The following is a 23,987-nucleotide window of genomic DNA, read 5'->3' on the forward strand; positions in this document are numbered from 1 at the left end:
GCTCTCCATACTTATATGCAAATCATTAATAAAAATATTAAAGAACACCAGACCCAGAACAGATCCCTGTGGAAACCCATTTGAGACCTTCCTCCAATCTGACATCATTCCATTAATAGTTATTCTTTGTTTGCAGTTGTTTAACCGCAAAGGAATTTGTCATTTGAATGGGTGAAATTGTGTGTTTTGGAGTCACTCACAAAATGTGTAGTCAGCTGATAAGCCTGGAAAATGACTGAAGGCTCTGTCATTTTCTCAAATTCCACAGTTAATTTCAGCTTGCTTCTCAGTGCTGTAAAAGTTGATATTCCTTTTATAAAGTTAACATAGTTGTATGCTTTCTAAGAATGTCCTCCTTTTGGTTTCAGATTTAAAAAGTATTTGTTAAGAAAACTGAAAAATCTGGTTGTCCTAGACTTATTAGCTTTTTTTAAAAAAATGTTCATATTGGTTAATAGAAGTATAGACATGAAAAGAGACAGGATTTTGGGTAACCTACTCTTAGATTCTAAATGCACTGAGAAATACTCTTGTCAGGCAGGCGACTGTCAAGGTGACAGCAGGGTGTGCAGCAAATGAGGTGAATCTATGATCACACTGAAATTTCAGGGTGTAAGGCAAGCAGAACCTTGTGCATTAGAGAAATAACATGTTTAAGCTCCAGGAACAGTAGCAGTGGTATTGTGTAGGACAATGAAAGGGGCCACTTCTCCATTCCCTTTCATCAAAATAAGGCTTGTAAGTATGGTGAAGAGTGAGAGAGTCTTATTTTAAATGGCCTGTCTCCTACCTTTATTAGTTTTGTTTATAAACTGCCCAGTTCCTACACCACACACTTCCTAGAAAAATGGTATAGAGCCACATTGTCCCCTCTGTAAAGTGCCAAACAGATTACATGCGCATGAATAGTGACCCAGAATGTCTTCTTGTAATATGAGAAAGGGGACTAAGAGGCATAATCTCCTCTCACCTGTGAACCCATTCTTGATGAACAACATAATGGAACCAAGGAAGGGTCATTCCCTTAGTTGCATGGTGTTAAGTACCAGGAGGTAGCTGTGTTAGTCTGTATCCACAAAAAGAACAAGTAGTCCAGTGGCACCTTAAAGACTAACAGATTTATTTGGGCATAAGTTTTCATGGGTAAAAAAATCTCACTTCTTCAGCTGCATGGCATGAAAATTACAGATGCAGGCATTATATAATGACACATGAAGAGAAGGGAGTTACTTCACAAGTGGAGAACCAGTGATGACAGGACCAATTCGATCAGGGTGGATGTAGTCCACTCCCAAAATAGATGAGGTGGTGTCAATTCCAGGAGAGGCAAAGCTGCTTTTGTAATGAGCCAACCACTCCCAGTCCCTATTCAAGCCCAAATTAATTACAAACTGAGATGAACTAGGAGGGGGAATTCAAACAAACACACAACCAACTCCCACGGACTCTGATTCCCACTTCTGAATTTCCCAGGGTAGTTTGTCATATTTATATCTGTCTTTTAGATTTGATTGTAAGCTCTCTGGGGCATGGACTGTGTTAATTTTTTGTGTTATAAAACATGCAGCATAATGCCTGTGTTCAGCAAATAGTCTAATGTCTGAAACAGACATTTTATTTTTAAAGTTTTATCTCTCAATTCCTTTTGCTTTCATTTCAGTTGTTGTTATGCCAAAAATATCGTTTCCTAACAATAACAATTCTTGGCTAATGATGATGATATTACCATAGTAACAGAAACTGGTCCTAAGCAATCTAGATGGGAATTTAGAATTTCTTTTGTAAATTAATTTCTTCGGGACTGGATGTAAGGACTTGGTTTTATTAAAATTTGCAAATTACAAAACAGTACCTTAATTCATATTTTTTGGTTTTGTTGAATGTGAAACCATTGTATCTTCATGATGATTTAACTTTTCAAGAGGTAGTCAGAAACTTTTATGAAAAAACGTGCAGGCTGTGCAGCACATTTCATTTTCAGCAACAACTTTATTGCCCAAGTGTTTTAAAGTCTGCTTGACCTTTAGGGGAAAAAATTACCTTTGATATGAAACTTGTATATATATGCTTTTAGCAAAAAACAAAGTTTGTGGTAGTGATGGAGTGAAATAAGTCTAGATCAGGGGTTAGCAACCTTTCAGAAGTGGTGTGCCAAGTCTTCATTTATTCACACTAATTTCAGGTTTCACATGCCAGTAATACATTTTAATGGTTTTAGAAGGTCTCTTTCTATAAGTCTATAATATATAACTAAACTATTGTTATATGTAAAGTAAATAAGGTTTTTAAAATGTTTAAGAAGCTTCATTTAAAATTAAAATGCAGAGCCCCACAAACTGGTGGCCAGAACCTGGGCAGTGTGAGTGCCACTGAAAAACAGCCTTTGGCATGTGTGCCATAGGTTGCCTACCCCTGGTCTAGATCTTGAGTGCCTTTTCCAAATTGTTACAGTGACAGCAATATCACAAACTCTTGGTCAGTCCGCTGTTCATATTTCTTAGGAACATTAAAGTGCAACTGTGTCCCAGAAAAAGGAAATTATTTGATCTGTCTTCTGCCTGTGGGATGCATTCAGAGTTATCTGTTGACTTTGTGACAAAATAACTTTTTACTGCATTTTATTTCTGGTAGCCATGCAGATTCAATGTGGCTATGGGACAAGGGAGCTGGATTCTTTTCTGGGATGAAATCAGAATTGTTAACCATGTTCCATTTGATGACTGTTAGAGCTGAGATCAGAGCCAGAAAATGTAACTTGACTTTCAGATCTCAGACTGAGTTTGGGAAGGGAGTTAGGAAAGCCATCCTTTTACTTGTAAACTGGATAAACTGAATATAGAATCAACATAGAGTCCCATAATAACACTTTCACAGTCACCTTTCAGGAAATGTATTTTAAGGAGATTGTAATTGTTTCAAGTCCTATTAAGATATATTGCTATAGTTACATAAAAACAGAAAATAATCTTTGTACTGTACCTTTTTCAAATCCACATAGGGCATTTAAAATACTACTTTTGCCATTCACCATTAAATAATCAATTGTTTTCTTGTATTTATTAAAATAAAGAATCTGAGTATTCTTTATTTATTTATACTCTGGGTAACCCAGTTGGCCTGGTCTCTGCGAATCTTTTATATAAATGGTGGGAGAAACAAGTGCTACAAGAAGATTATAATTATAAAGTAAAACTATTTTTTTTTCTAACTGTATTAATACAGTTCCAGGGAGGAGTACCCTTTATACTTAAGCCAAAAACTTTGCGTCTTGTACACAGTAGGACAAACTGACTAGTTTTAAAATCACAATAATATACATTTTTGTTTCTGTTTTCTTAGAGTGGTTGTTCACTCTGTTCATTGTTAACATAGTTGCAGAAAATTGACTGTTATGGTGAGATCTGAGATGGCAGGAAATGAGGCTGAGAAGACAAATTATTGAGGTGCCTGTAGTGTCAGCTGAGAAAGTTCCTCTAGAGAGCTTTCAATTATGGCAGAAGTTTTAATGGAGGGAGATATTTAAAGCTGGTTCCAATCACAGTTATTTATCTGAGTGGAGATAACTCTAAAACCAATGAGCCACAACTATTTACAGCCTTGACTAATCAGAATCTTTAAGAACCATCCTGTTTTCCCAGATTCACTCTTCCTGCTTTTGCTACATCATGCAAGACTGCCTTTGAGTCATTTCAGTTCGTATTGATAACAGTAACTTGAACTGTGGAGATGTTCTTTCCCAGTAATCTTTCCTTTGATCCCTATACAGAGATTGATTATATCCCACTATTATCTTTATCAAGGATGAGAGTTAGATTAAATCTAAACATATTGCCCATTTGCCTAATGTGGAAGATGGCATAAAATGTCCATTTACTCTTACAGTTTTTTTATAAGCCATTCACTGATTGTCTGTAACTGATCTAACATTTCTCGATAATAAAAATCAATACACTTGCAGTCGTTAGATGGTGCTGAAATGGTAAATAAAATAGAGGATTTACTTTTCACACATGTATGGGTTGAGAGTTTCAGAAATGTTTGGGAGTCCTTGTAAAGTGTATATGTTTGGCTTCTGACACAGAATTACACAACATAGATTTTGTATTTTTTTATTTGGCGGCTCGGTGTAAAGGTAATTCTACTATTATACAGGCTGCTCCCTATTTTAAGGGATTCTTTCTATCCGTGTATGCAGCTGCCTAATGCCAGTTTTGGTTTTATGTAGCCACCTGGTTATGCTCCTTTCTTAAGTGTGTGATTTGTTCCTACCAGCTATTCTAGTTGCATGGTAATTTTGGTCTCTTGGGAATGCTGACAGCACTGAATGATGCACCCCCAACTTTGAGGGTGTTCAGCAGACTGCCTACCAGCACTCATGCTATCTTCTAAAATATAAATGACATTTTTGCTTTTGATGATTTTAATGTTCTTTGTATCTAATTTTTAGAATAAAATTCCAGTTGGGCTAAAAGAATGTCATGGATCAACTGACACTGACTCTGTTCATCTTTTTACTCAGGATATTTCACCAAAGAACATGGCTAAATATAAGACAGAGGGATAGTCTAACGATGTATAGAAAAAAAAACACAGTATTTTTATTTTAAAAGAGAGAGGGAAGGATAACACTACTGATACAGCTTGAAGCAAACTGAGGCACAATGGTCTGATTCTCTTCTCATATATGATGTTTTTAAGTAGTATAAATCCACCATTTCAATGGAATTATTCTGAATTGTGTGTGCATTAGACCTGTTTTCACTTATAAAGGTGCGAGTAGGCTATTCAGAAGACACCTTAGATTTCTTCTCTAGGAATAGCGCACACAGGCAGAGAGAACTGGCCTTGAGCTGGAATGACAAAAGTGTCAATAGTGTTCCCCTTCCAGATTTCCTCACCCTCAGTATGATTCACCAGAATTAGTTGCTATTGCCTGGATCAAGGAGTTTAGGAAGATTGCTCTCTGAAAGACAAAAAAGCTAAATCCCTTCCAATTAAGTTATCTTTAGTAACCTCATTCATGAAAGACATTCTTGTAGATTTGCTCAGGTACCTGCCCAGTTCAGTATCAAGTGATATGCTGAAATGCAGGCATCCATGGCTGCAAGACGGGACGGTGACACCCAAGAAAAACAACTCCTTTCTTCAGCCAAACTTGAATGAAGACTTCATTAACAAGAAGCAAAACAAATTACTGCTCGATGCCAGTTGGAAAGGAATGATACGTGTTCTTTTTCATTCCTCACAAAAGTTTAGTTACCCAAAAATACTAACATTGCTACAGGAAAACGCTGAGATCAGTGTGGTTTTAGGAACATACTAGGGCAAAAATAGAGGTGGAAAGGTTAAGCAAGAATTCAAGCACCACAATCACTTTCCATTTTAGAGCACCACAAATGACTGGAACATCCTATTTGCTAGACTTAGCAAACTAATCAGCTGCAAGGTCTTGCTGTTCCAGAAGCACTGGAATCACTTATGATGAACAAATGGGTGCTTGAAATAGCCTGCTAGGGAAATGTGCTGAAGTTCATCTCGTATCCTCCAAGATGGTTCCTTTAACCCCCAGGACCAAGAGATCCCAGAAATGTATTTATCATGCTTGTCTTTTTAGGGCCTGATTGAAAGCCCATTAAAGTCAATGGGATTCTGGTTACATAGACTTCAATGGGTTTTGAGTCAGGCCCATGTAGTGCTTTTCATCAATAGATCTCAAAGCACTTTACAAAGATGAAAATTATTATTAAGCCATTTTACAGATTGGGAAACTGAGGCACAGAGCCCTTTAAAAGACTTGTTCAAGGTCAACCAACAAACCGATGACAAAGTTGGGAATAGAACATAGTTTTCTGAGTCCACTCCAATGCCCTGTCCACTAGATTATACTGCCTCCCAATATGAAGACAATATTCTGTCATGCAACTTCTTCAGGAGGAAAGAACTCTTTTGCCTGTGCGCTCATTCAAGCATTTCTTTGGCTTTTACTGCATCTTTTTCATGGTTGTTTCAACAAGTGGATGAAATAGCTCAGGTTCTGGATGGAAGCCCTCTCATCATTCCTTTAAAACTGTGTCCTGGGGGAAATATCATGACCTCAGTTGTACTAAAGGAAACAGTCACATGCCAGTCAGATTTGAACACCTAAAGTAATTATAATGTGATTATCATGGGAGTTACACAAAATACTTTCTGGTATTAGAGCATTTCCTTGATATCAAGCTTTGATCGTATTTTCCTAAAGTCTGAAAAAAGGTCTATCCTTAGATGCCCATTATGATCCTTTTAAGGAATGTAAAACACTGCACTTCACTCATTTCAGTGCCCTTTTTGTCCTACACCAATCCATGGAGTCTTTCCCAGTTGGTTCAGTTCAGTTGCCTTACCTTCCAGTTCACCTTCTTCAGGTTTTGAATGTCTTTAAGAATTTGTGCTCGATACTGCACATTCAGCTATTAACATAGACTTAAAAAAAACCCATAGCTTTCCTGTCTTGTAATTTATTCTCCTTCTTATGCATCTTAGGGGCTTGTTGGCTTGCTCTTTTTTTTTTTTTTTTTTTTACTTTTTCCAGTCTTTTTCCATCTGCCCTCAATGTATCATATGATTCAATTTACCATATACTTTAAATTTTTATTCCATTTCTTTATATGCATAACATTTAATTTTGGGTGCCAGTCTCTCCTTTATGTCTGTCAGTTAGTTTTTTACTTTAAATTTTTTCCCCATAACCTGAGTATTAGTATTCTAGTTTCATTATATCCTCTCTCTTTTCTTTCTTTCTTTCTTTCTTTCTTTCTTTCTTTCTTTCTTTCTTTCTCTCTCTCTCTCTCTCTCTCTCTCTCTCTCTCTCTCTAATGTTGTTCTCTTAATAATATTTCTTTTTTGTACTTACTCATATAAATTGGCCAACAAAGCCCTTTCTTATACTGTTGTTTTTATTTGTTTTGACATGTGGCAAACTTCTATTGGCCATTGAGTAATGACTTTGGAACTAGCCTGTCTTGCCAATAACTGTTAATGGAAAAGATATGTAATCATGCTTTTTATCAGTCATTTCAATCTACAATTCAGTGTTTTCAAACTCCTGTCTTCTTTGTACCTTTCTTTTTGTGATTTGAATACTTGTATGTTATGCTGACTAACCCTGGAGTGGAGGTTATGTTGCAGGTAATTGTTATTTTCTATATGTATTGGCATAGGCAGCCCCATTATGTATTATGTGTTTTGTAGATTATATATAGTGTGTCTTCATTACATAAGAACACCTATACTGTGAATAACTATTTTGACATTTGTCTGTTTATTGGGATAAATAAATTATTCTAAAGAGAAAAATGTAATTTTCTTTAGATGCAAAGGAAGCACAGATTGGCGTTTGGGGGCTTTTCTGAGGGTAAGGAGGAGGTATGGCTCAAGATCTTCCTGGAAAGTTATTGCTAATATCTTGTAGATGCTTAAAGATGATAATCTGTTTGGAAGACAGTGTTCAGGATCTTTAAAGGCAAATGAATAGAAACTGGAAATGGCAACATATTTTCTATGATTTTGAAATACACAGAGTTCAGAGGAAGCTCATAACAAACAGGTGTTCTTTGCAAAATCTTGGTATTCTTTCCACCCATCTACTCTGAAGTCTGCCCATCTATAGTAACTGACTCAAAAGAGGGGTCCAATGTTCTCTCTAAAGCATGTTTTTTAAATAATAATCTGAAACCTGATCTTTATTCTGGCTTCCCCACCCCCAAAAAAGTTGTGTGATGGATTTTGCCTTAATTTATTAAGGGTCTAAATTATTTAAGTTTATAAATGGTTAATGTTTTAATAGCTGATTAGAGTACAATAAATAAATACATTGCTTATAACCATTGTTTATAACCATGCATAATACCTTGTAATGATGAGCTTATAATAATGTATACTGATCTTGTCTTTAACATGCGTATAATATAAAGAGTGACCAAAAATCGTACCTATTTGAGATGTAAAATATGGATAAGGCTTTCTAATATATAGGTAAAGAAAAAGAGCAGTGTGATCAGATTCTAATGGAGATTTTGACATGATTTCTCCGAACTCCATTTTGGCATGTGCTTTCAAAATAGACAGTAAGACAGACGATGGAGTGGTTGTGACATGGAAGCTGAGTAAGAGAATTTAGTATGTCAGAGGATCTATATGTAAACACAAGGAGCAAGAACTACTCAAGTGTTACTAAAGGTAAGTCTACACTGCAGTTAGACACCCGCAAGTGGCCTGTGCCAGCTGACTCAGGCTTGCAGGGCTCAGGCTAAGGGGTGTTTAACTGCAGTGTAGACATTTGGGCTCGGGGTGCAGCCCAGACTCTAGGACCCTGTGAGGTGGGCGGGTCTACACCGCAATTGAACGGCCCCTTAGCCCAAGCACCACAAGCTTGAGTCAGCTGGCATGGACCAGATGTGGGTTTTTAATTGCAGTTTTAAGTGTAGACATACCCAAAATTACAGAGAGAAGTCACCCAAACCTAACCTCCTTCGTGACAATATCAGGTCTCCTGCAGAGCCGATGGCATTGTGAGTAGCTTGCATCTCTGTTTTCCCACCCTCGGAGGACCATAGCAGGCTCAGCATGTACAAGTCAGAAGAAATAATAATGTTCTGTGTAAAAATTAGATCTTTCTGAGAGAGAGGCTGGCATATTTGCTGCCACAACATAATGCCCAGCATTGTGTTCTCAACCTCAAACTTTCCTTACTTCAGCTTCCCTAAATTCTGTTTTCTATTCACACATCTGTTATTTAGCATATGCAGGGCCAGGCACAGATGTTTGTGCCGCTTGTGGAGGTGATGGCAGAGTGTGCGCATTCTGGTCACTTTTTTAAGTATATAGGTTTTCTATATGATATTCTATTTTTCTTTTTCTTCTCAATAAGTCAGAATTGCCAAAAGTGGCTGCCATGGTAGTTTCATGTGAAACTTTGAATAGGGGAAATGATGAATTTTTGAGCTATTTGAGTGAGTTATCTGCAAAAAATTGAGGGAATTTGATGTAAAGGGATATTTTGAGGATTTGAAACCCATGTAAAATAAATGTGCTTAAAATTATTTGTGCAAAATTCCACGGGATAATTTTCAGCAAGTTTGGATAGGCCCTTGTAGAGGGGCATATATGGAACAAAAATACATGTAATCCATATGGAAATACAATATCAATAATGAAGCAGTTAGGGAATATACGAACACTTCTGAGCTCATGTGAAAGTAGCATCTTTTCTTGTTAGTTCTCACCTGACCCATATATAAGCATTTTTTATCTGTGGCAGCAGGTCTGCAATGTATTATACACAGGTGGATCCCTGTATGCATGCAGAGCCTTTTGAAGTCGTCAGGCTCCAGAGTCTTCCTGTCTCCAGTGCATTGCTGTGTCTGGAGTCTAATTCTGTATATGGATCAAATATGTCCTTTCCACCTAGTAACAGTTCTGCATTGGAAAGGGGATGGATTGAATGACCCTAGTAAGTCATTTCTATCTCTGAGTTCTGTGTAAGATTAGACTTGTGTCTCTACAGCTCCAGTGAGATTTGTATTTTGTTAATTAGTAGTTTATTTCTAGGCAGTTTCTTGATGTCGTATTGACTATTGCACTATATTTTCACAACCTCACTGAAGTTTGACTCCCTTTGGGATTGTTAGGCTAATTAGATTTGTTCAAGGAAAACATGCGAATGGTTCTCAGTCCATAAAGCCTTTGAGCTTTGTATAAATAAGGTCCTTTTATTAAATAATTAGGAGGGTCTGTTGTGTTCTGTTTAGCTCAGATAAGTGTGAGTAATGGATTATTAAATTCTCTGCCTTCCCTCATTCATAATTGGGGATGTCAGAAAGGCTGTGAAGATCTGATTATGAACTTTTAGTGACGTTATTACACATCTACAACACACTTATTTTCTTCTGTAGTATGTTTCTCATCCATTGTTATATTTGCTGTATTTCTCTCTCTGCTTTTTTTGCACTTTGTGCTTATTTTATAGCCTGTAATGCTTAAAATAGTTATGAAAAAGTACTTTCCCTGTGTATTTGAATGCATCTGATCGGCCAATTGGTCAGCTCAGAAGTGATTAAATGGGAGGCAAGTGGGGTGGACACATGCACAACTGCTATTTTTCCCCATTTATAAACGTATCACACTAATTCTTTTGAATATGCATGGCAGATCTTGTGTGACTTTATCACTCTCATACACTTGCTTGTATCTAAAGAGGAAAAATAGTAACGGATGACTTTTTTAAAAAATGTATGCTTGAATCCATTTTATACTCATGCACTTAAGTGTAATTCTGGTATCAGAGGCTTGGGATAATGAAGAATTTGGGATAATGTAGGCCCTAGAGAATAACCTGGGAAAAACTACGTAACATCTTAATTCTCCATATTTTTATATATGAATCAAAGATTTAAAAGACCTAATAAAGGTTACAAAAAGATTAAAAGCAGGTCTGCAAAATCCACAGGCTGTTATGAATAAAGAGAAAAAAATACTCATTAAGTGAACATTGTCCATTCTGTGCACTAATTAAAGCAGGGGTCCTGCACCCAAGGCTTTATTTATTTCAAATAATCAAAACCTACTCTGAAGACAGAATTATTTATTTCGTCATGGGCTTTTATATGACTATCATCACAATAGTGTCTATGTTCTTCTTGGAGTCACAATCGTATCTATATTCTTCATGGAGTCATGGTCCCTATATGGATTACAAACATGGGTACGCATGTGCACCATGTGCCAGAGCCAGAACTGTTCACAGCACTGTCTGTTTACCCACACATGCGTCGTGTGTCGGCCACATGGTGCAACCGAGGCTTTAAGAGGCTATGTGGGTCGATGCTGCTCCAGTTTCCTCTTATCGCCACAAGGCCAGAGTTGAAATCTCCATTCCTCAGTACTCTTAGCTTTCTAGAACTCTTCGTCCGTTCTTAACTTCTGTACATAGTTTTCTAGTTTGTTCTAGTTGTATATAGTTAGTTAGGGTTTGTTCTGCTGTTGGACGACTTCTCCTTGTGGGGTGACCCCTTGTAGCGATGTGACGACTCACCGGTGCGGTGCCTCCTGCTGGTCGTCTGGGAATTAGCTCTTGTCCAGCTCAGAGCGCCCTCTGCAGGCCGATGTCTCGCCTGCCGCTGGCCCTGTGTCTGTCCCAGGGGGTTATCTACCCTAGTTCACCCTAACTGAGTAACCTCTGTGTGGTTCCCTGGGACCTCCATCACAGGGCCTACAGAGAGCTTTCTGCTCTCTTGAGCTTTCCCAAGAGACTTTCTCCTGGCTCCGAGACAGATCTCACTAACTCTCTGATTGCTCTTTCACTGGGTCTCCTCCCTCCCTGTGAGCACCTGTTCTGGCACAGGGAGCCTGGATCTGCTTCACTTACAGGGGCTGGCTGCCTTGTGACAGTTCACTTCTTGGCTTTGTAGAAGAACATAGGCTTGGAAGGGGCGGTGGCATAGTGAATCAGAATTGGAATAAATACTCTGTGTTTAGAGAGCAGGATCTGCATCCATTTAAATCCCTTTAATATGTCATAATTTGTATACTATGCTATTGTGGACAATTCATTTGATCATCTCTCACCTGGAAGTCACAATATAAAGGGAGTATTAAAACACAAATGAAAGAGAGTGGGGGAAAAAACATTCAGGAAACTTAACATTGACCTTGATAATTAAATAAGCTGTTTAGTTCAACTTCTCAATCATGAAAATATCCTCACTACTTTTCCAAAAGAACATTCCTATCCTTCTCAAATTGTTTTGAATCACTCTTGGCAGTTATAAAAACGTAACAGATCTGTTTTGCAGATGTGGAATCTGCCATTTAAAAAAGTTAATTTTTAAAACTTGTATATATGATGTTTTTCACATACATTTTCTTTTAAAAGAAATTTATTATTTAGCAGCTAAACATATTTTTGTAGATTTTGATATCCTTCACTATAAAAAAAATTAATTGTGATGGAAAGACAATATTGAACTTATAAGGTATAGTATTTAAAATACTATTATGTTGTTTTCACTGAAATCCAGTTAACTTAGGTTTGTTGCAAAGCAAGTGTGTGCTCAAAATAAGTGTTCAGTGTATGGACACATTTATCTGAAAAGACCCCTGCCATTTGACAGAACAATGAAAGGTGTCCAGCTGTTACTTTTTTCCCTTTATTTCTGCAGGAAAAGACTGTGCCATTACTTGTTTGTGCATAGTCTTCACCTTAATAATGGTTGACGAGTTGAAGGAGGCCACTTCTGGAAACCTTGCAAGGGCCTAATATAGTTTAGTACAGTATTCCAGTTAACTAGTGTGGCACAGCCAGTATTAAAATAGCACTACAGTAGTCTGTCATTTAGAATTTACCAAAAATTCCTCCCCTGGTCTGAAACAAAGTGTGAGAATTTTCAGGCCAAAAGGCATCTCCCTGAACCTGATTTGGTTGAACTCCATGGCAAAAACTGTAACTGATTTTAATGCGAGCAAGATTAAATTGGACCCAGAGTGAGTTCGGGAATGACAATAGGGTTTTATTATTTAAGGCTATATGCAACCTCAGCTGCTGCTGCTGCTGCCCTTTTTTAAAGTTCCGAAATATGTGCAGGCTCCTTGCAAAACAAAGACACAGTTGCTACCCAGAAGAGATTACAGTCTAAATTTAACATGATATGAAACAAGTATTGATCAATAGGAGAAAAGAGAGGAAGGGGTGAAGAAAGACAAAAGTGAGAATAATACTTGGTATGATCAGAATAAGTAATATGGTTGGTCATTGAAGGCGTATGTATGAGAGAGAGAGAGAGAATTTAAGAGAATTTGGTGAGGGAAGTGGGTTGTTATAAACAAGTTCAGGGAGGTAATTCCAAGTGTAAGCATCAGCATGGGAGAAAGCATGAATGTGCTGTGAAGGGTGGAGACTGCGTATGGAGATGGTCATTGGCAGAGCCGGGGGAGAGGAGCATGTCGAAGCATAGATAAACGCTATGTGATGTGAAGGGCCTTGAAATGGACCAGAGGGGATGTTTTTGCAGGGTCCTGCATGGAGCTCTTCCTAGCCCAGCTCTAGTCAATATTTTTATTGATGAGCTGGAAGAAAATATCAAATACCAAACATAGGTTGAATGGTAAATAAGCCAGTTCTACAAAGTACCACTTGGTATTCTGTACCACTTGGTAAGATGGACTCTTTTAAACATGCATTTTAAGGAAAGGGGGACTGTATTATGGAAAGCACTGACGCTGAAAAAGTCTTGAGGGTCATTATGGATATTAGCCAACTGAACAAGAGTGATTGCTTGGTGATCCCTTGATTTCAAGGATGATCTCTATCATGGATTTACATATGGATCCTGAGATGACTCAGGAGTCTGATCCTGGAACCTCAAATCCGCCCACAGTAGGTACAGACATTGTGTGGCAGGCCAGTGGCCTGCTGAGAGAAAGTTATTTCGTTTTCCTTCCTCCTTTCTCTCTTTTCAGCTTTGAGGGCAAGGCGGTTCTCAAAGTGGGCAACTGCCTGATGGCACCAGTGGAGTCGGTTGGTGGCTTGCTCTTCCCAGCTTGTGATGTCCACATCAGTTTTCTTAAGATACGCTTTCAGTGTGTCTTTGTAGCGTTTACTCTGACCATCACAGGATCTTTGACCATGGGTGAGCTGAGAATAGAGGACTTGTTTTGGGAGGCGAGAGACTGGCATTCGCATGCAATGTCCAGCCCAGCAAAGTCGGTACATGAGGATCATTGCTTCAGTGCTGGTGACATTGGCTTCAGCAAGAATGCTGGCGTTAGTGCGGTGATCTTGCCACCTGACGCAAAGGATCTTCCGGAGGCATCACTGGTGATACCTCTTCAAACTCTTGAGGTGCTGTTGATAGGTCACCCAGGTTTCACATCCATAGAGGAGTGTAGGAACAACAATTGTCTTATAGGCCTGGATCTTGGTGTCCTGCCGTAGGTCACAGTCCGTGATCAATTTCCCAAAGGAAACACTTGCACACTGGATCCTGTGCTGGATCTCACTGTTGATTTTTGCATTTTGAGAAAGTTGGCTACTGAGGGAGCAAAAGTGCTCAGCTGTCTCCAAAGTCTGACCCTTGATGATGATTTGTGCTGGGTCATGTGCAAGGTCTGAAGCAGGCTGATGCAGCAATTTAGTCTTCTGAATACTGAGTGAGAGTCCTAGGCTTCGGTAAGCTTGTGCAAGAAAATCCAATATGGACTGAAGGTCATTCTCAGTGCATGCGAGGATGACACAATCATCAGCATACTGAAGCTCAGTAATGGACACCCTGAAGACTTTAGACTTCAAATGGAGATGTCAAAGATTAAAGAGCCGCCCATCCATTCTGTATTGAATGCCAACTCCATTGGGGCAGTGATCTTTAACGAAGACCAATGACTGCTAAATAGATGGAAAACAGGGTTGGGGCAATAACGCATCCTTGCTTAACCCGTTTTGATGACGAAAGGTTCCATCTCAAGGCCATTACAGAGAACTGTGGTAGTCATCTGATCATGGAGAAGTCTTAGGACCTTAATAAATTTTGGAGGGCAGCCAAATCTGGTCAGCACTTTCCACAGGGCTTCGCGACTGACAGTCAAAGGCCTTTGTCAAATCGATGAAGGCCATGTACAGGTCCTGATTTTGCTACCAAGACTTTTCCTGGATTTGGCGGACAACGAAGATCATGTTGGTTGTCCTGTGGGATGGTCTAAAACCGCACTGAGATTCTGGCAGTATTTCCTCAGCAAGGAGAAGTAATCAGTTTAAGAGGATACGGGCAAGAATTTTCCCTGTTGTAGATAGCAAGGCAATGCCTCGATAGTTTCATATAGATGCAAGTGTGGCTTAGTGGGTATAGCACTAGACTGAGACCCACTGAAGATTTGGGTTCTATTTCTGGGTTTGCCACTGGCCTGAAGTTAAAGGCTTGATTTAGGAATCACTGGGTGGAAATTCTATGACTTGTGTTATGCAAGAGGACAGACTAGGTAATCATAAATGTCCCCTCTGGACTAAAAAATGTAAGCATCTGTGAAAGCAAAGACAAGGTTGTTTTATGTAAGTTATGTCAGTAGCAGGGCATAGGGCTTTTGTTAGAATGGATATTGTCAACAGTGAAGTGGGATATGACAGGATTCTGATGCTGTAGTGATAGTTAAGTGAAAGTGTAGATTGAGATGGTGTTCTGTGAATAAGAATTGTAAGAGGTTGTGAAGTGTTAGTTAAATTGTACCCATGTTGAATTCTTTCCGGGGACTTGGCTAAGTATAAGTGTGCACCTTTTTCCTTTTAACAGTGTTAGAACTTCCTGTGGATGAGAGTGAGTAGGTTGTAAAAAGAGGTGAACTGTAGGGTTGGCAAGTTAAAGTTATGTGTATTAATGGGGCATACTGAGGAGGGGAGAATTAAGGTTGAATAGGCAACCCTTAACTCTGCAGTCCCTGGTTTTCAGAAGTTTGAGTGTTGCTCAGCTCAATGTTCTACAAGGGGCTGACATACCACCAAGCAACCTTAACTCTGCATCATTGTTTTTTGCCATTGAGTTACAAAACAATTTGCATTTTACTTTAGCAAGTATATTGGGCCTCCTGACTCAACATTCCAAAACCCTGCTTCAATTTATAAAGTGCTATATAGCAGTTGACAGTAAAAAGTGAACATTTATCCCGTTGAAATAAGTTTCAAAATTTTACTATTTCAAATATCCCTTTGAGTTTATTTTGGTGCTTTATTGTAAATGTTTACCTTTTAGTATAGCTGTTGTATGTGCAGCATAATCAGCTTTAAAAAAAAATGAAAAAATCTGCATGAAACTTTGTCTTGAACTACTGACATTGCTTCTCAGGATACCATTTACACTGAATAGAACCATAACTTTGCACTGTACAGGAATATGTTCTTTGAAGTGTACTTACAATTGAACTAGGCTGGCCTGCATTATGGGAAGTTGGAGACTGCATCTATTTGATTTTACTAATTTCTCCCATGACACCAAGTTATAAATGTCTTCCAGGAGCCATTGTTGTTTGCAGTGCAGATATGGCATTGCAGGAGCCAAATCATTCATATATGTTGCTAGGTGGATCTAACCTAGATTTATGTATGTAATGTACCTATACATCCCAATTTGGTTCTACAACCCCTGCTTATATGCCTCAGTGTTGTGTCTTATTCTGGGAAAATGGCTGCTTTGATTCAATAGCATTTATGTTTCCCATGAAAACCAATAAATGACGTGCTCTTGTATCATAGGCATCGTTTGCCTTGAGAACTTAGTGATTTCTATCTTTTTTTAATTAATGAACTCCCTTCCTTTGCCAAATCCTAAAACACTTTTATGCATTAGATGCCAGAAGAGGTTTGAATTTTTATCTGGAAAGAACTCAACGTTTTAAAAGGACAGAAAACATTTGTGTCTAAGACAGTTTAAAGAATCCACCTGTATTCCAGTCCTCTGTCCTTTGGGTGTTTATATGTATCTAAGAAACATAGAAGAGCTAGGCCAATATTCTTCTTTCTTTAAAAAAAAGCACATATTTATGAAACAGATTATGTGCGGGAAACTCAACTCTGAAAAAGAATGGTCTTTCATAAATGCATCATTGTAAAACATTTGAGGAATTCCTTAACAGTGTAACTCAAAACTTCTGAATTTGGCTCCACAGAATTACAGTATCACAATTAATAGTTATGAAATTTCTTTGTAAATAAATAAAAGCTTGAATTAATAAGCAGCCAGCCAGTCTCCCAGCCATTTTAAATAAGTTTGCTGGTTGTTGTTGTATCAGAATAATTATGATAGAAAAATCTCATATGTGACAGTTCTTGGGGTACTCAGGATTGTGAGTCACCTTGTTACATGCTGCCTCACTAATACCACCAGCCTGTCAGTCACTCTAGCACTGTCCTGTGGGTTATGCCAGTCCTGTCTTCACCTTGCAAGTTAAGAAGAAGTGCACACCAGTGTCCAAGTAAAGTGTTCCCCTGTGATATCCAGCCCCTGACATGAGCTACTTTAGAAATCCCAGGTGCTCTGCTCCCAAAGGAACAGTGTACCCCAGTTTACTAGTTTTACCTTAAATCACTGCTCCTGTGTAATACACAGCACGTATTACCACTTACAATGAAACAAAAGGTTTATTTAAGAAGGAATAGAATTTCCACTAGAAATGAATAATGATTGAAGCAAGTGGTTGCAGTACGATACAAAATCATAAAAATGCAAACTAGGGCCTACATTCATTATTAGATACAAAAGCTAGCTATTAAAGTAGGTTTCCCCCTCAAAGTTCAGTCTGTTACAGATCTGGCTAGTTTCACAGGAACCAGGATCTGATCTTTCATTAAACTCCTCTGTGAGTGGATGCAGAGTGTCTTTCTCCCCCTGTGTTATACTGAATCAGTCTTTTGTCTTTATTCACAGACGGGACAATCCCTTATCTGTTATCATGTTCCTTTTTACCTCCAAGTCGTTATTATTCTTTGCAGTTGTCCTTTGATAGTTTTCCATTGACTGTTTTGGTATAGGGCAAGACATTAGAACCTTGCATTACAATCTCCAGCTGAGAAGGGATGGGTGAAAATTCCTTCCCACTTGAATGGGTCATCACCAAGATATATGATTTCGTGATGACTAACTTTTACCTCAAGACCATAAGACATAGTTTTCAATATAGTTACATTATTCCTTACATGCTACTTGTGCATTTCACAATGATAAGAAGTTATAAGCTTTCAGTAGAAACCTCACATGCTATCTTTCATGGATAAATACCATGAAAATGGTTTATTAGGTGTAGTGAGTTTGTGAGGTCTGAGACAGGAGTAGCTATTACCAGTTGGCCTCAGTGTCATGATCACCTATTTAGTGCACAAGTTGTACAAGCATTTATGCTCTCAGGACTTTATCCTGGGAGAATCTTACTGGCTTCTGTTGAGAGTGCTTAGCATCTTACAAGATCAGTCCCTTTATTTTGTGTCAGACTCTGCTTATTTGGTGAAATTTTAATGAATGTATATGTTCATTAAGGAGGAATGGGAGTTTACACCTCTGAACAGTGAGGAATTGAAATATACGGCCCATTTTTGTAAAGTGCTTTTATACATTACTGACCAGCAGACCATAGTTTATGTATATTTTAGAGTTACTGTTATTAACTAAATAAAATTACATACCATGGGTTTTTTTTAGTTCAGTTATACTGAAAAAAGTAGTTGCCTCGTATCATATTCTTTAATATGTGTTAACTGTCTGTAAAGCAATTATTTCTTTAAATCTCTTGACAGGACTGTGAGGACATGGGATGTTAACAATGACAAAAAGCACAAAGGTGTGTTTAAACCACGGTCAGTTCAAGGTAAACGGGTGATTCCTACAACTTGCACGTATAGCAGAGATGGTAAACTTATTGCAGCTGGCTGCCAAGATGGCTCCATCCAGATCTGGGACAGGAATATGAATGTAAGTGAAGTATACTTTTTAACTTTAGCAAGATAACTGTTAATACACCTCTACCTCGATATAACGCGACCTGATATAACACGAATTCGTATATAATGTGGTAAAGCAGTGCTCCGGGGCGGGGGCGGAGCTGCGCACTCCGGTGGATCAAAGCAAGTTCGATATAACGCGGTTTCACCTATAACGCGGTAAGATTTTTTGGCTCCCAAGGACAGCGTTATATTGAGGTAGAGGTGTATATGAAATGCTAAATTTTAAAGAAGTTTTAAGATGTTTTATATTTTATACTTAAAATATTTTTTTTCTGAAAGATGAGCATTTGGTAAATGAGATTTAATATTTCCCCTGCTACCACACCTCTGCCATAGCAGTGCCTGCTGCTACCCCACCCAAACAAATAATGGCAGGAAATTGACTAGCTAGCAACCTGATTTTGTCTATTTTTATATATGTAGTGACAATTATAAATAAATAAAGTACTATTTGTCTAAAGATAACAAGGTGACTATGAAGAAGCTGTCACTTCCTATAGGCTCTTATGACATTCAAAAATACATGTCGGTGTTCTACTCCAGATGTTGAATAAATAATTCATCCACTTTGGAATGGGTGATACAGGTAATATACAGAGGAGGGAAAAGTCAAAACACACAAAGATGGGAATGCACCTCAGGTAAAAATCTATTCCTGTATTGTCCAAAATGTGAAATTTAACACGGAGGTGATATTACTCCAAAAGACCATTGACTGGAAATCCCAAAATTTCATGGTTATGCTACATCCTCAGACGGGTATGGTGAGGAGTTGGATCCTGAGCATGTGGGTAAGACCCACCGGTCAGACACCTGGGAAAGAATTCTCTATAGTCCGTCTCATCATACTATCCCCTACATAAAGTTAGCAAGCTCAGTCTTGAAACTGGTTAGATTTTTTGTCCCCACTGCTCCCATTGGAAGGCTGTTTCAGAATTTCATTCCTTTGATGGTTAGAAACCTTCATCTAATTTCAAGGCTAAACTTACTGATGGCCAGTTTATATCCATTTGTTCTTGTGTCCACAGTGGCACTTAACTTAAATAACTCTTCTCCCTTCCTGGTATTTATCTCTCTGATGTATTTATAGACACAGTATCTCCCTTCAGCCTGTGTTTGGCTAGGCTAAACAAGCCATGCTCTTTGAGTCTCCTTTCATAAAACAGGTTTTCCATTCCTTGGATCATCCTAGTAGCCCTTCTCTGCACCTGTTCCTGTTTGAATTCATCTTTCTTAAACATGGGAAACCAGAACTGCACATAGTATTCCAGATGAGGTCTCACCAGTGCCTTGTATAATGGTACTTACACTTCCCTGTCTGTGCTTGCATGATGCATCCTAGGACTGCATTAGCCTTTTTCACGGCTTCATCACATTGGTGTCTCATAGTCATCCTGTGGTCAACCAGTACACCCAGGTCTTTCTCCTGTACTGTCACTTCCAAATGATAAATCCCCATCTTATAGCAAAAATTCTTGTTGTTAATCCCTAAATGCATGACCTTGCACTATTAAATATCAACCCATTTCTATTACTCCAGTTTACAAAGTCATCCGGATCTTCTTGTATGATATTCTGCCCCTCGTCCATATTAGCAATATCTCCCAAGTTTGTGCAGATTTTATTATCACACTCCCACTTTTTGTGCCAACATCATTAATAAAAATGTTAAATAAGATTGGTCCCAAGACCGATCCCTGAGGAACTCCACTGTAACCTCCCTCCAGCCTGCCAGTTTAACTTTCAGTGTGACATGTTGTATTCTCTCCTTTAACAAATTATTTATTGACTTTCAGTTATCATATTAATCCCCATCTTCTCCAATATAACTAATAATTTCCCATGTGGAACTGTATCAGATGCCTTACTGAAATCCATGTAGATGAGAGCTATTGCATTTCCTTTGTCTACAAAATCAGTTATTTGCTCAAAGAAAGAAATCAGGTTGGTCTGGCATGATCTACCTTTTGTAAAAACATGTTGTATTTTATCCCAATTACAATTTACCTCTATTTCCTTAACTGCTTTCTCTTTCAAAATTTGTTTCAAGATTTTGCATACAATTGAAGTCAAACTAACAGGCCTGTAGTATCCCGGATCACGTTTTTTCACTTTCTTAAAAATAGGAGTTCTATTACCAATTCTCCAGTCGTAGTATACAACCCTCAAGTTTACAGATTGATTAACAATTCTTGCTATTGGACTTGCAATTTCATGTGCCAGTTCTTTTAATATTGTTGGTGGAGATTATCCAGTCCCCAGATTTAGTCCCATTAAACAAGTTTGACTTCCACCTCAGATGTGGTAATTTCTACTTCCATATCCTGGTTCCCATTAGCCATCCTACCACTACCCGTACCTGGCTGTTCGCAAAATATTCAGAAAATTCAGCCATTTTGTCAGTTACCAATAACTTTTGTTATGTTCTTTTCTATTATATTTATTTTCAGGTAAATTGTTAAAGCAAATTGAGTGACAATGCACTTGGTACCTTTATTTAATAACCTTCTTCCTAGCTTCTTAAATACACTGGCCCAGATCATTCCCTCCTGTAGTGAAATCATAGAATCATAGATTATTAGGGTTGGAAGGGACCTCAGGAGATCATCTAGTCCAATCCCCTGCTCAAAGCAGGACCAATCCCCAAATGGCCCCCTCAAGGATTGAACTCACAACCCTGGGTTTAGTAGGCCAGTGCTCAAACCACTGAGCTATCCCTCCCTCACTATCCCTTTCAATGGAAAGGGATTGGATAGGCTTGGGATCTATGACTATTCCCTTGGGTAGATCCTTCCACATTGTCCTCATGGCCATCCACAGCACCCCATTGAAAAATGTTACAGGGCCTGACCCCAAACCTGACTACCTCTTGGGATTCGCAGGCAGCCAGGAAGCATGTGTGCAGAGACACTGGACCTTCTACTCTGACTCTGCCTTCCTCAGCTCACTAACTATTTGGCTCCACTTTCGCTTTGCTGCTCTAGGGAAAGGCTACATGGAAAAGATCACACAGATTGGGATTGTATTATCATCTTGAGTAAACTGTGCAGAACCAGGCCCATCTACTCCTCTCTGACTTCCCCAGTCTCTGTATCTTCCCCTCCCCCCCAATAGATACTGGACATGCAGAGAATCCCCTCTGGGGTTTGGAGATTCGACAGATGGTGCAGCAGAGATGGCAGTAAGGGGATGATCCACACGAGGAGGTACCTCTCACTGCCTGGATATTTGGGGCACGCTGGCAATTCACAATGGTAAAAGAAAATATGCTAGAGACAAGTTCATAATCCAGAGTGATCTCTTTATACCCCAAAATGTTAATTATTAAGTAATTTTAAATATTATTTATCAATGTAAAATCTAATTATTCATTTGTTTAGTCAGCATTCCCTGTTTGGGGTATGAGAGTCCTTGGCATATGGGCTCAGAACTTTATAGCTAGCAGGATCTGTTAGTACTTTGTGTGTACCCTCTATGGGTAGGTTATTCCATAGATGCCAGTTACAATATTTTTTGCTTTTCTTCTGAAGCATCTAATACTGCTGTAGTCCCGGATTGTTACTGCTTATTTAATTTCACAAGAGTGAGCAACCACACAGGAAATACCCAAAGAAGAAAAGCAATTTGTCAGTAATTGGTTCCTGAATACTATTGTCTATATAGATCTATATTCCCTGCACATTTTCCCCAGTTCTTCAAGACTATGGATTATTGATTCAGTGTCAGGAACTATGTCAATTAGAAACACTGTCCATTTTATACTCTTTGGCTCAAGCATACAACCCAACAAACATTAGAAAGCTTTGAGCTCATAAGTTATGGCCACATGCATCCTTAGAATGTGGATCCTTACAGGTAGTCACCCTAGAGAACCAAAATTATCGGGATATAACTTTCTATACATCACGTATGTTTTCATGGTTGTAAAAGTTTAATAAAGAATTAAATGGAATTACATTGGGAGTAGCTAATATATTCTTGTCTGAATTTGCTGAATAAAACAATAATATGTTGTCTGTGGGAATGTATGTTCAATTTCCAATATTTGTATGTGGTGATGGTTAAGTATATGAAGTCATGGCCATTTAAACTTTTGTGCAAATCCTGCCATGTTGTTACATGACACAGTATTTCTGAGGAATACCATCCAGAAAACACTGTCATAGAGCTGCATTAGCAAATAACTGTGTCATAATCAATAGTACAAATTATCAGAATAGGGCCCAATTATTTAGAAGCTGAAGTAGTAATAAGCACTAGTAGGAAAAAATTTTTTAGAGCCAAGCTTATGTTGTAAATCCTTGAAAATGTGACAGCTCTACTACAACATGATGGCTTTATTGAACAAAAGGTTATTGGTGATCAATTTTTAACTTAAATAAAGTATCATAGTAATAGTAACCAGTTCAACTTCTCCTCTCAAAACTCTTAACTTGGAAAAGGGGGGAACAAGCAATTTTGGGACTTCACAAAGATTAAGCAAAGTTTGATTGCAGTGTGGAAAGGGAAAGTATGGAGATATAAAGAGAGAAAAAGCTCACTCTGATCATATTTAAAGTACACTCTATTTTTCGTTTGTCATCTATTTTTATTTCTGGTTTTTTTCCACTGTAAACCTAGTAAAACTTCCTCATGGCATGGAGTTTTTAGAACTCACTCTAAGTGTAAACTTCTTTTAACAGAATAATAAATTTTTCAGAGACTGGCTTTCATCACCTATGTATGCTGTTGATTTAAACATATACAGTATTGAAATATTAAACGTTCTGGTGTAGCTTTAACAATAATGCTCTTGGTGATCTGCTTATTCATGTGCTTTTCTTTATGAACCTTTGTGTGTCTTTATAAAATGACATATTACAATGCTGATAGAGTGCACTTTAAAGTGATTATGAATAATTTAAAGATGTATTCCATATATCTTTATCTCTTTTTCCAACCAGTGACCTCTAGGTAACTAAGGATACTAAACTGGTTGTCAGAGAGAAATTAATCTTATAATCTTTCTTTTGAATTTGGATTTTTTTTTAAAAAGACTAAGATGATTTCCCTCTTCAGTGTTGTTGAGAGTCATTTGAAAATACACACATCTCTTTATTAAAACAGTCATTACAATTTTGTTTCAATGGCATTTGTATTTGAAGGTCTCTGGGTGCCTAACATAAAAAATACTTGTGTATTCCTAAAACTAAGTATTTTGAAAAAGACAACATGGCCAAATAAAATCAATATCTAAAGCAGCATAAATAACTCACCAATAAATTACCACATCAACAATAAATAAAAAAATAGAAGTGAGCTTTAGCTCACGAAAGCTCATGCTACAATAAATTTGTTAGTCTTTAAGGTGCCACAAGTACTCCTGTTTTTTTAAAAAAAATAAAGGAACTCCTGGGGAAAATAGTGTTCTCAAATTTAAATTTTGAGATTTTTTCATTTGGCAAATAATCTCAATTTATACTTTTTTCATTATAGC

At 38.0% G+C, this 23,987-nt stretch overlaps 1 protein-coding gene across 3 annotated transcripts in view; it reads left to right on the plus strand.

Annotated features, from left to right (window-relative positions):
* Positions 1-23,987, plus strand: part of WDR70 (WD repeat domain 70) — a 227,194-nt gene that overhangs the window by 117,571 nt on the left and 85,636 nt on the right. For all 3 annotated transcript variants that reach the window (XM_045020965.1, XM_045020963.1, XM_045020964.1), the window contains exon 10: positions 18,305-18,479. In XM_045020965.1, coding sequence (XP_044876900.1) covers positions 18,305-18,479 — 175 coding nt within the window. The remainder of the gene's footprint in view (positions 1-18,304; positions 18,480-23,987) is intronic.

The sequence above is a fragment of the Mauremys mutica genome, chromosome 6 (genome assembly GCF_020497125.1).
Source record: "Mauremys mutica isolate MM-2020 ecotype Southern chromosome 6, ASM2049712v1, whole genome shotgun sequence".
Classification (NCBI taxonomy): Eukaryota; Metazoa; Chordata; order Testudines; family Geoemydidae; genus Mauremys; species Mauremys mutica.